At 55.5% G+C, this 14,833-nt stretch overlaps 1 protein-coding gene across 11 annotated transcripts in view; it reads left to right on the plus strand.

Moving 5' to 3' along the window:
* The window catches only part of DTNB (dystrobrevin beta), a 69,223-nt gene that overhangs the window by 38,651 nt on the left and 15,739 nt on the right, over window positions 1-14,833 (plus strand). For 8 of the 11 annotated variants that reach the window (XM_061568831.1, XM_061568835.1, XM_061568834.1 and 5 more), the window contains exons 10-15: window positions 2,364-2,453; window positions 6,341-6,433; window positions 7,902-7,991; window positions 11,511-11,595; window positions 14,382-14,467; window positions 14,675-14,788. In XM_061568831.1, the coding sequence (XP_061424815.1) occupies window positions 2,364-2,453; window positions 6,341-6,433; window positions 7,902-7,991; window positions 11,511-11,595; window positions 14,382-14,467; window positions 14,675-14,788 (558 nt within the window). The remainder of the gene's footprint in view (window positions 1-2,363; window positions 2,454-6,340; window positions 6,434-7,901; window positions 7,992-11,510; window positions 11,596-14,381; window positions 14,468-14,674; window positions 14,789-14,833) is intronic. The other 3 variants (XM_061568839.1, XM_061568837.1, XM_061568838.1) reach the window with 2 other exon arrangements.

A 14,833-nucleotide genomic window follows, 5' to 3' on the forward strand; every position in this document is an offset into this window, starting at 1 on the left:
CGCAGCTGAGATGTCACATCGGGTTTTCTCAGTGGTCCCGGAGAGCTCTCAAAGGTTAATGTGGAAGTGGTGTCGTTTGCGGTGATTTAATAGGACAAGGACTGAATAATAAATCTCGCTCTTCGCGTTTGGCAACAGCGCAGGCGGCGGAGCTGTTTGAAATTTTAATTATTTTGTGTTTAAAAAAAAAATGCACGGCAACATCGAGCCACCGTAAAGGTCAAATGCTCGGGCTGCAAAGTTATCGCAATTAACAACACGTTCATTTTTATTTTTTGTTGCCGCTGGGATTTTATTTTCTCCGTAAACGCTTTCCGTTGTTAGCGGCCGCTGCGTCGCTGCTTCTTTGCGTAACGGCGCAATGAGCGGCGAGCGCACCCAGAATCTGGCGCCAGTCGTCGGCCCGCGGAGCGGCAAGGGGGGCAGCGAGTTGAGGTCCGGCAGTCACCCGGTGTCGCCGCCTCCTCCTCCGCCTCTTCCTCCTCTCCCGCTCGCATGTCCTGTCGCCATGGTGACGGGGGCCAGGCGTGAAATCCGCGCTGGGCTGCGCTCACGCCCAAGGATCTTCCGCGTCCTTACAGACGCGGAGGGAGAGTAGGGCCGAGCCAGAACAGGGAGGAGGAGGAGAAGGAGAGAGGCAGAGCGAGAGAGAGAGAGTCGAGCGGGGAGCGTGAACAGGGGGGGGGGGAGAGCGCGCAGTGAGAGCGCGACGCATCACGTGACTTTATCGCTATTCCAGAGCCAAAACCTCCTGCTCGCTCGCAGAAGCTGGCTTTTCCGCGGGGGCTATCGCCACCTTCACCGCCGCTCCACATCCTCCCGGCCCAGCTGCGCTTATTCTCTCCCGCCGTTTAAACCTTTCGTTTATTTTCCTCGATGCAGTTCCTTTGTGGCGCCCATGCCGTCTAGCCAACGCTTTCCGTCCAAGTAGCGGACCACGCGGAGGAGCGATTTGCGTCATACCTGATTGAGCGCGGTGCGCTCTATGCCAAAACTGCTCCTCGCCTTTGTACCGAGGTCGTTGGAGCAGAGAGGTACCACGTCGCGTTTCTCGCTGCGCGCGTAACCGTTGGGAGCCCGAGCGTCGGCGGCAGTGGTGCCGTGGATTTAGCAGTGAAGCGCGCTCGTCGCTTTTGATTCCGGCGCTGCCGTCGGCGAGCCTGCCTGAGCGCAGTCGTGTTTGCGGCAGGGTCGCGTCGGGACGGAAATAATGGCAAAGGCTGAGCTCTCAGTAAACTAATTGCCAATTAGCTGTTCATCATCATCATCATCGCTATTCATGGTTTTGTATGTACAGGCTCGAGCGCGCTGGGGGATTTCCTCATGACGGTTGTGGGGTTTTTTTTTTGTTCCTGTAAAATTCATGTCACGGACCACGTGAGCTCCGCAACCAAAACTTAGTAGCGTTAGTCTCGAAAATAGCAGAGCTCTGCACATTGCTGGCATTTGTCATGGCAGACGATCATCCGCAGAGACTGGGGCAGGGCGCGGGAAGGGTCGCTGTGCCGTTTGTACGGGGCTGTTTTAGCTGCTGTGCTGTGTGGCAGGGCCCACGGCAACTCTTTGAGTACAGCATCCCGTATGAAGTTCCTCTTAACCCTTTCCCATTTCGATGACGTAAGGTGTATGCAATCAGTCTTCCCTCCGATTCCGTTCAGATGATGTACGTGCGCGTAGTTGTACGTTATAAGAACAGAATTGCCAAAGGCAGTGCGGGAGGGCGTGGGGCACAGTTTGGCGCCAGTTGTAATAGAGTGCGGTCGTGTCGCTACGGTTCCCTGCGGTGAGTACAGTGTCTTTAAACACAGCGGCGCTGCTACGCCTCTAAATACAATGAACACCTTCTGGTTGCGCGTTCTGGGATTCGGCGGCGAACGGGACCCCCACCCTGCAACTTGCAGACGTCTCGGAACGGGGAAGTGTGCAGGTGATGTTCGTAGCTTCGCGGTCAACGGCAAGACCGCAACCACGCTCGGCAGCGAATAGCAGCCCACGTGTTCTTGTAACAGCGGCGCACGTGACTGGCTTTCTCATTCAGTTCGGCAAAGTTCACGTTGGGCAGGAGGCCAAGATGCAGCAGAGCAACTGGACGCGCGCCGTCTTGCAGCGGGGCGCGCGCTCGCGAGGTCGTTCTGTGATTGAATTCGCAAAAAACTACGTGGCCCCTTGAGCCATTTGAAGGAACCTAAATTGAAAGGCAACCTTCAGGGTGGCGCAAGACTTGGGGGCGATTGGTTGAGGCGGCGACGAGGCCGGCGACGGTCGTTGAGGCCGCTTTTGGCCCGCGCTTTCCTTCGCGTGGCCGTGAACGTGCCGAGAGGTGCAAGCACGCGTCGCTCACGCCGCTCTGTTCAATCCCGCAGGCCGGCACGTCCGCTGCCAAACAACATGAACGACAGCACCCTGGTGTCGCCCTCCATGCTCTCCTCCGGGAGCCCCACGCCCACGAAGAGGTGAGCTTCGCGTTTCCCAATTCCCAGGCCCAGGAATCCCTTTTGCGCGAACACGATCCGAGCCGTTTGGCACCCGCTTGCCACGGGCGATGGATCCGGCAGATCCGTTGGTGCGCGTTCGCTTGTACTGTGGATTGTAGAGAGCCTTGGTGTTTTGTAGCCGTGGTGACCAGCAGCCTGATGGATTGCTGCAGTGGCCAGCCCTGACTTGACGACGTTGAAAGGTGGACGGAGACGTCACCGCCTTCGCCCGTGAAACCGGAGGAGGTGTGATCGCACGTGCAAAGTCGGTGCCTCTGAACCCGCCAACAGCCATGGCGGGTGATCGTGGTGGCGGCAGCTCTGACAGTTGCGTTTTCCGTACTTTTTTTTTACTTTCAGATGCCTCTGTGGACACGAAGAGCGTCGTCACGTCTGTCTCTGTGATGCGCGTGGCCCGTGTGTCTGGAGAAGGGCCTCCATGCGAGAGCGGTTGGCGTTGACCGAATGCTATGGCTTTGTACAAGGGAATGGCACAAATGCAGTAGGCGATGCTGTTGCTGCCACTGCCAAACACTGATATTCTCCCTCGATTAGTTACACCGGGAGTGTATGCCAGTGGTGGTCACATCCCGTGGCTTGAAAGTCGCGCAGTTCATATTCGTAGTTAATTTGTAACTTTCAAAATACCTTTGATCTGTGGAAGCAGGAGCGGCCCAGGGCACTCACAAACCTGGCGGCGGAGCCAGGCATGATTACCCCCGCACATTTTTTTATTGAAAACTTCACAGCCAACCAGTGCCAGCGAATGAGCCGTACGACCACCCCACACGACCACCCCACGCGACCACCCCACATGACCACCCACACGACCACCCCACACGACGACTCCAGTTAACTTACGTGACCCGCGCAGTGTCTTGGAACCCTCGGGCACATTAAGATTTTTGCCATGTGGCTCGCAGGGTCAGTAAATTTGGCATCCCCTGTTGTACACGGTCTCCCGTAGTTAATTACGTTTTTGCTAAAACCTATTATTGTGAATAATCAATGATTATTGGCAGCAGCAGCAGCAGCAGCTTCGTAGCACATGGGCGACGCTGTGAGGGGGCGATGCTTGCGACAAATGGGATGCTGAGCCTCGCGATCGGCAGCGCCGGGCGACGCGCGTCAGCGGACAAAACCCCGGCGACGGTCGAGAGTGGCCCGACTGCGCTGGGATTTCGGCGGCGTTCGTTGCCGTTCCGGCGGCTGCGCCGTCGATTCTCTCCGTGGCGGGGGGCCTGGTTCTCCTGAGCGCCGAGACGACCGAGGCGACCTTCGATCGAGCGCGTATCTCGAGGAGCTGGTCCTCGCTCAGTCGGAGACGCATCTAACCGGGGCGGCTATCGTCAAAGATTGATGAACGAAGTGTGCGCCGCGAAAAGCCCCGCATTAATCAAACACAGCTACGGGGAAGCCCCGGCAATGTGAACACTGAGCGCATGCTCGTTCGAATCAATCACTGCCCGCTGTTGTGATTAATCCTCCACACCTCCCCCCCCCCCCCCCCCTCGATCGGTCCTGATGTGAAAGCTGCCGGACACGCAAACGCTTTGGGGAGACGCCTCGCGTTGCCGTACAGCGTGATGTGCAACCGAGGCGACGATACGATTTTCCCCACCAGCCATTTTCCCTCCGCTGCCGAGTGACGCTGACTTTAAAAAACGTTGACGGTATTTTTTGTTCCGTGGGAGCTGTCGCGACAAGAGGGCTGGGATACCGGCGCGTCCGACGTTATAAACTACTGCACGCTCGTCACCGCGCTCTCCGCTCGTGTGCGACCGTCGCAAATCACCATCGGCGCCGAATTTGGCAAACGTAAGCACGTGCTAATTATGGATGGAACGATTCATCACCCTTGGACCCGCTCCCCCCGCCTCGCTGCCCCCCCCCAACCCCCACCGCGACGATTCAATGAATTGTCGCGATTCAAGAATCAATAGTTTGTCGAACGTTACAGTGAACGGCGGCACCTCTGGTGGCTGTAGAGGTCAAGGAACCCATTACACCCACCGTAACCACATTGAAAGGCATTAGTTCACACACACACACCCTTTGATGCATGTACGAGCGTAAGAATCAATACGAATCGATGAACTGATGCATCTTTGAACCCCGACTATCTATTCATAATTATAGTAACGATCATTTACAACCCCTTTGTCAATTCACTGCTGGACGATGGCCTCTCCATGCCGTTGTCAGTAATGGGGGATTCATTGGCCATACTTCACCACGCTGGTCAATGCGGGTTGGTGATGGTGGAGAGCCCAGCACTGGGAGTCAAACTCGGGCCATCGTAGTGCTCTGAACCACCATTACATTCTAACACGTACAGCCTGCGAATTATAAATTCACACGTTCAAAGTGCCGTGCGCATTATGTGAATCACGCGCACAGGCACTGTGTTGCATGTTCATTAACGATAATCGCTTCTGCATTGCACGTGGGCAGAATGATGAGAAATGAAATCCATGACAAAAGTAGTTCGCGCCGCACAGCTTCTTAACAGCAGCGGTACGGGATGGAGCGATGTCATTAATTCATATAGATTCTGAAGCTCATGATGCACACGTCGAATCCTGACCCGGTGTTCATTCTAATTACAAACACAGCAGCAGCTGCAGCAGCAGCAGTGCTCTCAGCCCAAATTATAATTACACCGTGATTTGAAATTCATTCCGAAAGACACAACTGCAATATTCATTTATCCTCCCCGTCCCCAGGTGTGACGGAATCGCACGTGCATGAATCGCCGCGTTTCCCCGCTTCAACACCAGAATTCGCGTGATCGGTTCCCGTCGCGCGGTAAAAAAAACTTTGCGGATCATCGTGACCCTGAATCGGTGGGCACCTCCGATTAGCACGGTCGGCTATGTACGGTGCAAATTAAGTTCTACTTGCACACGTACGTACGAATCATCGAATCGCCACGTGGCGGGCGGGGCGGGCCGTGAATCGTTCCGTCCATAATCGGCGCGTGCGCTTAACGGCCCCCCGCCGAACTCGGGCGGTGCTGGTAATTTGCGATAGTCACACGCGAGTGGAGAGCGGTGGCGGACGCGGTTGTTTATGATATTGGTTGCTGCGTTGTTCCAGCCTCTGCGCGTGGAGTGTGGCGGGAGTGGGTGGGTGGGGGCCCCGACTCATTCTGGTCACGACTTAAGTGACGCTCGTGTCCAGTGATGCCTGCAAATGCCTTGTCCCCTTTATTGGCCGGCTCTCCCCTCCGCTCCTCTCCAAGGTCAGACGCGTGCAGGCGAGACCTTGGGACGGACGGCAAGGCTTTCCCGGAGCTCGCCCGGCTGCGTTGCAGAGATTCACAGCTCCCCACCCCCGTGCCCCCCCCCCACCCCCCGAGCCCCCCCCCCCAACTTCATGTTTCTTTACCCTAATTTGCAGTTTGGGCCCCGTACTGAAGACTTAATTGGTTTTCGTGTCACGGTGTAATCAAGTGCAGGCAGTATTCCCGTAATGTTTACCTTAAGTAATTTATAGCTGCTAATTTAAGTTATTGGTGCGCATGTGTAAACACGTTCTCGGTAATTTCCTTGGGTTCGGCATTTCGAGCCTCGTGTTTGGCGTCCTAAAAATAAGCGCTGTCTAAAAAGAGAAAAACAACCTTTTGCGTGCGCAATTTGTTCTGCACGCGCGCGCGCAAGTGTGTGGTGAGTGTCTCGGACGTAGTGCCCTGGCTTAACAGCAAAGTGTGGAAGGGCTCAGGACTGTACAGACGTCGGGCTCCGGGGGGTGCGGGGGGGGGGGGTTGGTCTTGGTTGATGTGGCAACAATGCGGCGAGGTTGACGTGGCGCGTGCCAGGTGGACGGTGCGGTGAGACGGATTGCCCTGTCATTGCTGTGCCCAGAGTGGCCGAGGTGGTGCTGGCTCAGAGAGCCAGCGAGCTAGAGCAGAGCAAGGTGCTGAGTAGGGAGACCCCGCGCATGCTCAAGGGCAAGGGGTGAGTAAGCGTGACCTCTGCTGCCGCTTGCCGCCGCCCCTCCCCTCCCGCCCGGCAGGGAGGTCGCAGCAGGATTTGCACGCAAGCGGTGCCCGCGGGTTTTTGGGATTGCTATTTATTTGATGGTTGACACATCCTGCGGTATTAATGCACCTGCTGTCTGAATGCGCCTGTGGTATTAACCAGTGCGGCCGCTTGGGTCTTAAACCGCGAGCCTCCGCAACGAGCGGTGAACGTGTGCCAGAGGTCGCAAACAGGTTTTGATTCCTTACCCGTACCCGGCCGCACCAGGGTCGTAAATGGCTACCCGTACCCGGCCGGGTACGGGTAGCCGGGTATCGGGTAGGGTACGGGTATCGGGTACCCGGTTGCGACCTCTGACGCGTGCCACCGCACGGCCGAGTCGCCGCCCCAAATCTACGACCCGACGCGTCGATCAAAACCCTGTACCCCACCTGCCCCACCCAGGAGTTGTTACTTCTTCATTAATCATCCTCCTCCATTCGATAACGGAGTGGCTCCCGCAGAGCTCGGTCGGGTCAGTTGGGCCGAGGGCTCGTCCATCGCGAGGCTGCAGGGGAGCGATGCCAACGCACCTTCCTGTATTGCGTTTGGAGGTCGCCCCTCGAGTGTGCGCACGCGGCCGGGACTTGACGTGTTCGCGCTTGGCTCTGCACCTGTGGCTGCTGCGGCGTGCTTCTCGTGGGGGCGCTCTGTCCGCCCGCTCGGCTTCACCGCACAGACACCGCCTTGTCACCCCACGTGACTGCGTCGAGCAGCGGAGACTCGCTCGGCGTGCTGGCTGCGACTAACCCCAGCTCCGCTGGTGGTCGTCGCCGCTCATGTTCAGCTAAACCGCGTCGCCCCCAGATAAACCGTGTCACCCACAACTAAATCACGTCACCCGCAACTAAGCCACATAACTCGCAGATAAACCGCGTCACCCGCAGCTAAACCGCGTCACTACGAGTCACTAAACACTGCCAGTTTCACACCGCTACCCCCGTGACTAAGCCACTGTGATGCTGCGGTGACCAGGTCGTGCGTTACGGCTGCAGTCTGCGGCGCCGTCTGGCTGCCTGTGCTTTGGTGGCTGCTCCGGCCTGTGTTCGCCCCCCCTCCCTTCCCCGGGCCCACTGCGTGCATGTGTGTGTGCGTGCTTGCGTGCGTGTGTGCGTGCGTGCGCGTGCGTGGGTCTGTGCTGCTCACTCTGCTTCTCTGCTTCCTTCTCACTTTGCATGCACGCGATTTGAATTTTGATTTATGATTTTTTTCCCTACACGTTCCCCTCCCCGTCCCCCGCACCGAACTTAATTTTTTTAACACAAATTGGAACGTTTCTCTTTCGTCTTGTCATTTTTGTGAGTTTCATTTGTTGTTCTGTGCGTTCACGAGCACGTGCGCGTGTGTGCGTGCGTCTTTATGTTTTCATTTTTCTTTGCCCCCCCCTCCCCCCCCCGTCTGTCAGAATACAGTACAGTTTGGACATGGCCAATCGAATGGCTGACGAGCATGTGCTAATTGCCCTGTACGTTGATCGTCTGCTGCACGGCGACCGGTACGCAGGGGGCCCCGCGTGCGCCCCATCGCGGCTTCGATCGCCATCACCGCCACGATCACCGCGATCGCCATCACCGCCCACGATCACCATCATTGCCCGCGATCGCCATCGCCGCCACAATTGCGATCGCTATCACCGCCACGATCGCCATCACGGCAGCGTCCCCATCGCCATCACGGCAGCGTCGCAAGAGAGAAAATGCGGGGTGCAGTGGTCATCGATCGTCATCGACAACATGCCTGCAAAAATAAAAAATAAACGGAAGCGATGCCAGTAATTACATCGGACAGTAATTCAGGTTACTTAAATGGAATAACAGCAGTTAGCATTAAAGGTGTCATTCCCAGCTGCGCTACGATATGTGCGCATTTAATTTTCAATATCGCCGCTCGTCCGGCAGATCACGAAGGTGCCGTAACGAGCCTGGCCTCATTGATGTTCCGTGTCGAATCCCTCCCAAGATTTGCGCCACCCTCTACTCTGCGCAACCGAATCGTATCCCACCTGCCAAACCCGCGCGCGCTCTCCCTTTGGTTTGCTTCCCGTGATTCGCGTCTCCTCTGCGCGTGAAATCAAAACGACTTCTCTTGATTCCGGCTGCTGCTGTTGCTGCTGCTGCTGCTACCGCCGCCGCTGCTGCGTCCCGATGCGTATGATTGAGCTGCCCTCCTACACACGCTGCCCTCTCATTTGGGCAGCCCCTTCACACACGAGCTGCCCCTTCCCCCCATCGACACACGGTGGCTCGTCATTGGGCCCTCACGGGTAAAAAGTAAACGTTAACAATACTTGCCTGCTCATTATAAAGATTATAAACTGCACATACCTCCCTTCCACCCCCCACAACTCCATCTCCAACTGCCCACCGCCCCCCACCCATTTCCCCCCCCCACCCTCGCGGGCTTCCGTGCTCCCACCAATATATTTACCACTGCCATCGGCACAGGCACTGGGCTTCCCTCTGCCTCCTTAATCAGCGATCGTCAAAATGCCGAGCCGTGGTGAAAGAAATACGCTTCTAACAAGTCTCGGGCTCGTCTTAGAGCCCATGGCTGTAGGCGGTCATGGACCTGCCCAGGAGGGTTGTGTATAGCCCCTAGCCCACCAGCACCGAGCAAAACCTACACGACGTCCTTGGCCAGAGATATTTTTTTCACGCTTCAAAGTAGACGTCCGTAAACCTGGTACTTTTTACATCGCGGTGCCGCGGGATGGAAACGACCTGTTCGTCAGAACATGTGTGCACGCCGTGTGTCGCCGTATTCTCTTAATTTTTAAAGACGCTCCAGTAAATAAGACGCGCTCTAAAGTTTGTGCCGTTGCCGAACAAGTCGCACATCCGGTGTCGCGCACATGAGCCCAACGAACTAGGGATTAGGGCAGGATGGCAGTGTAGTGGTGACGCGCGTGCCTCGCAGCAAGTAGGGGCCTGGGTTCGATTCCCGATGAGGGCGGCTTTCTGCGTGGAGCTTGTATGTTCTCCCTCTGTTTTACGTTTGATTCATCTGGGTCCATCGGTTTCTTCTCAGAGCTAAAACGAACAATGTCACCGGTATCAGGCAAAACATCCCATTGCTGAATAATTACCCGCACCTCCAATTAGCAGGGTTGGCTACCTACGTATGGTGCAAAAGAAGTTCAACATACATCTATGCAAATTACTCGAGTGAGATTACACACAGCAGCAACATCACCTCCTAGTCTGACAAGTTGGCACAGGACCCTCCTAAAAAGAGAGTCTTGAGACTCGGTGAGGCTCTTCCTGCACAAATGAAGGGCACTCCAACGAGACCACACTCTCCCCACATCTCGCTTTAAAACGCAGTGCAACAAAAGTGCGTCCTATAATCTGGACGGCATCGCACGGTCTACCCAGGGGGCTTGTTACGTGGACGGGCAAGGGTACGCTGCTCGGCATCTCTACTTCACTGGCGGTTTACACATTTGCACGGATGATTCGCATGTCAGGGTGACTCACGCGTCCCCACGGAGCTGGATGGATCGTCAGGCTGTCCGAGCTGCCGCGATGAAGGGAACCGGCATTTGGCCTGGCAGTCGTGTACCCTGCACGCCGCGTGAACACCCACACCCCCTATTCTTTGGTTTTGTTCATCGGCTGTTGGATGAGAGTCTGCCCCCGTGCCGTGCGGGTCGTAGGGGGCTTATGTCTGTGACCATTCTTCGCCACACGCTGGTCAGTGCGAGTTGGTGAAGGGACACGAGTCAAAGATGTCCAGCGGAGAAGCCCAGGACAGTAATCCTGCCCAGCCTACAACGCCTATTTCGTGCATGGCAGTCGCCCATCCAAGCAAATAATCGAGCTCGATTCCGCCCGGCTTCCGAGATCTGACAAGATGGGATGCATTCCGACTGAATTGGCCAGAGACATCGTTGTCCACGCGCGAGCTCCAACCAATCAGTTCTTCTTAGGGACGCCGCGTTGGCGAGGAGATGTCATCTCCCTTGCCTGGATTTTAGGAGGTTATGGGTTCGATCCGGACCCTGGCGATGCCTGTATATGTGGACTTCGTATGCCTTCGTTGTGGATTTTTCTCCGGGTTCCTCCGGTTTTACCATCCACGTTTTAGAGACATACGTTTAGATTATTTGGTGCCCACGTACGTCCAGTCACGTGTGTCCAGGTAGCCTATGAAAATAAGCTAAGGGATCAGGAGGCTTAGCCTGGTAAATCAATTAGTTTTGTTTCGTGTATATGCCCGTGCGCCCTGAATGCAATTAGTAGTAACCCCCTCGTTAGGGTTCTAGGACCGCAGGTTGCGTGGACAGTGGTCGGCGTCCTTCTGAGTTGTCGGAGCGCGGCTGTCGGTCGCTCGCGGCGTTGCACAAAGAGCCCTGCGCGCAATCGACAGCGCGAGCATTTAGACCTCTTCCCCCCCCCCCCCCCCATTTAATTACCTGGCGTCGTTTTAAACGCCGCTGCGTGGTGCAGCGCAAAGAGCGGCGGCGGCGGCGGCGGCGGCGTCGTCGTCGTTAATCTTGCGCGCCGGACGTGTGGCCGCCCAACGAGCGAGGCTCGTCCCTGACCAGACGTCCCGCAGCACGTAAACGTCCGATATGTTGCCGTTCAACTTTGGGTTGCGGACGGTGCCAGCGGTATCAGGAGCGCGCTGTGTGTGTGTGGGGAGCAGTGGCGCAATGGTTAGCACGCTGCCCTACGAACCCGGAAAACCCGAGTTCGTTTCCCGCTCACGGCCAGCACCAGGGACGATCATCCGAACCGGTCCTGGGCCTCCCCTAGGTCGACTGGACCTCTATTGAGTAGCTGGTGCGGTGTGTTAAACATCGCCACTGGGGAGACAAAGGTGGTCGGGCGTGGTGTTGGCCACCCACACCCCCCCAGTGTACCCCGCCGGCCTTCTAGGTGCTCGCTAACAACACTTGCTCCTAAAGTCTGTTAAGGCTACATGGGGATCTTTGTCTTGTACCAGCTGTGCCGTGTGTGTGTGTTTGAGTGTGATTGTGATCGTGCGCGTGCGTGCGTGTGTTTGTGTGAAGCTCAAACAGCGGGCTCGACAGCCCCGGCCGTCTGGATGAGGAACACCGTCTCATCGCTCGCTATGCTGCCAGACTCGCTGCCGAGGCCAGTACCACGGTGCACACTGTACACGTACGGCAAACCGCACACACCACGAATCATTAACTGCAACATACACACACCGCAGAGGGGCACCCTCCGCGGCATATGGCACACCACACGCACCGCACCGGGGAACCTGCTTGCACCTTCACCACGCGTCATACGCCTCGCAGCACTTGCCATGTATGTATCTGAACTGGTCCTGGGGCCGGTGTGTAAACATCGGAATGGGCGGGAGAAAAAGGTGGTCACGCGTGTCGTACTGCCACTCCCACCCCCCTCGTGTGCCGTGCAGGCCTAAATGGGTGCTCGCTAACAACACTTGTCCCAAAGGCTCTATCGGGTGGGCAGGGGATCTTTGCGTTTGTTTTGCGTGCACGTGCCGGCACTTTTGCAGGTCGTGGCGTGTGCGTGATATTTTTACTTCATGGTAACTCTCCAGTTTTGTGCGACTGAGCCGTCACCTTAACTAATGCCCTCCGGGCCGGTGGAATCGCAATATAATTTGCTCGTTACGTCTTCGTAAAATAACCGTCGGTGCGAGATGCATCGTCTGGCTCGCTATGTGATGGTGGCACGCGAGCCATTACGGGAAGCCATCGGCGTCGACTGCTTGCCTCCGAGCTGCGATCGAGAAGGAGAGAGATAGATATACGTGAAGCGTTTCCTCTTTGAATTCTCCGCACGTTCGGAGACTGAAATTGTTTCCCTTGTTGAAGGTGAGTTTCCATCGGATTGTCCAACAACCGCTGGGAGCACAGAATCATTTTTTTATTATAAATATATATAGCCAGGTTCAGTTCATTGATTTGGTTGGTCTTGGCTATTAAAAAAATCCTCTCAAAATCCCACGACTGGAGATAAACAAAATCCCTGAAACGACAAGAAAAAGGTCATTACACCAGAGCTTTCGTCTCTTTAAATTATTTGATCGTACATTTTTTGTTGCGTGCGTGTGCCGGGGGGCGGGCGCGCGTGTAATTTCTCCACGTCGTCACCTCGTGACCTCGTCGAGATGATGAAAGTAAGCGGCGTCCGGATCTCTCCCAGGGCGGTGCCGAGCGTTCGTGCCCGAGCACGGAAGCGGACATCACGGAGTTATCTCTTGAGATCACTGCCGGCGGCCTCGGTGGACGGCACTTTCCCACCTGCTGTTGCGCACGACAGTAACGTTCGTCGTCGCATTGCGGTCAAATCGATATTTTTATTTTTGCCAAATTAAGCGCAGCACCGCGCGATGGTGACTCGTCGCCGTAGGCATTGGTGACCGAACTGAGACCATGAACTCCACCGATGGTACATTCTATTTATTTGCCTCACTAATTTGCCTGGTATTCAGGAGGTCGTGGGTTCGATCCTGACCCTGGCGCCTATATATTTGGAGTTTTCATGTTCTCCCCGTGGTCGCATGGATTTTTTTTTCCACGTCCTCTGGGTTTTTCCCTCCACATTTAGAAACAACGTGCGTTTAGAGTATTCGGCTGCTTTAAAATGACACGTGATAAGCCACTTCATTGAGGGTCTTGGTTTTATGTGTGACAAATTCTGTAGGCCGGTGTGTCATGCTGTCAAGTATCACTCCGTGCTGAGTGTGTCGTATTATTTGGTGTGACATTAGCGTTTGAATTTTCCGGTGTTAAAATTGTGTTGATGGTGTGACGATTATCTGAACCGGTGCTGGCCCTCCCCTGGGTCGACTCAGCCTCAAATAAGGACCTGGTGCGGTGTGCAAACATTGCCACTGGGGAGACAAAGGCGGCCGGGCGTGGTGCTGGCCACCCACTCCCTCGTGTGCCGTGCCGGCCTTCATAGGTGCTCGCTAACAGCACTTGCCCTATTAAGGCTGTACGGGGGATTGTTGTCTTTGTTGCATTGCAGAGCGTTTGTCTGTATGTTGAACTTCTTTTGCACCATACGTAGCCAACCGTGATAATCGGAGATGCGGCACACTCGATGTGTCGCGTTGTTCACTGTGACATTCCATAAAGTGTGTGTGTGCGTCACATTGTTAAGTATCCCTCTATGAGTGTGTCAAGTTATCATATTCAGACGGTGTCACGTTGCTGAGGTTTACACTATGATGGGCATGCCGTATTAGTTTCAGGTTCCCATCTCAAGTTGATTTTGTTTAACCTGGTGAGAATTCACAAGAGACCCTGATAAACGTCGTCTGATTTGCAAGAGTGACTTGGGTCACCATTATGACAAAGGCGAAACTAGCGACGGTGATGAAGCACAATAGGATTGTTCAGTGCAGCGTCGCGTTGATCGCGTCACGGCTATGCGCTCTGTGCCATTGCCTTAATAGTGAAAGGATTGGAGCCATCGCCGGCTCACTGAATGTCGTTCGCTTGCACCTCTTACATTGTGAATGGTGCAGCAGCTTATACATTTAGTAAAAAAAACACAATGGTCATTGTTATGGACAATGAGATATCTCACTATGAAATCAGATAAAATTGCGTGGAGGAGGCAGTAGTAGCCTTCTAAATGTGTTTGTGTGTCTGCTTGTGTGCACTGGCATGTCTGTGCACGTGTCCCGTGTCTTTTTTTTCCGTGTGCACGTGTCTGCCTGTGTGCATGTGTGCGTGTCTGCGTGCCTGCGCGTACGCGCGATGTCGTGTGTGTTGTGCGTGCACACGTCTCTGTGCGTGTCCTTGTGTGTTGCGTGTCCGCGTATGTTGCGTGCGTATCTTTGTTTACATCTGCGTGCGCGTGGGCATGTATTCTATTCTGCGTGCGTGCGCGTGCGTGCGTCGTGGTGTGCAACTGTCGTGTTGCGTTTGTAGCAGCGGACGCCCACCGATTTGGCGTTCAACTCCGACACAAACAAGCAGCAGCGGCAGCTCATCGCCGAGCTGGAAAATAAAAACCGGTAAAGGCCGCATCGTCTGCCTCGTTTTACTTCCCCTCGCGGTTACATTCTCACCTTGTGATCTCTTGCTCCCAGCGCGTCCGTGCGTTGTATCTGTCTGCGTGTTCCCGGTTGTCTCCAAATTCTGTTTTGCGTTTGTCTCGCTGTTCCAGTGGTTTGTGGCTCCACTTCGTGATTGTCTCATGCCGTCGCGTCGCTGTGCTCCAGGGAGATAATGCAAGAGATCCAGCGGTTGAGGCTGGAGCATGAGCAGGCATCGCAGACGTCCCCCGAGAAGGACCAGCAGAACCCCACGCTCCTCGCTGAGCTCAAGCTGCTACGGTACGGCCTCTCTCACTCGCAGGCCTCCCCCACGGCCCCCACGTC

Source organism: Lethenteron reissneri, chromosome 42, assembly GCF_015708825.2.
Source record: "Lethenteron reissneri isolate LAM-NWPU_2019-01 chromosome 42, ASM1570882v1, whole genome shotgun sequence".
In the NCBI taxonomy this organism is placed as follows: Eukaryota; Metazoa; Chordata; class Hyperoartia; order Petromyzontiformes; family Petromyzontidae; genus Lethenteron; species Lethenteron reissneri.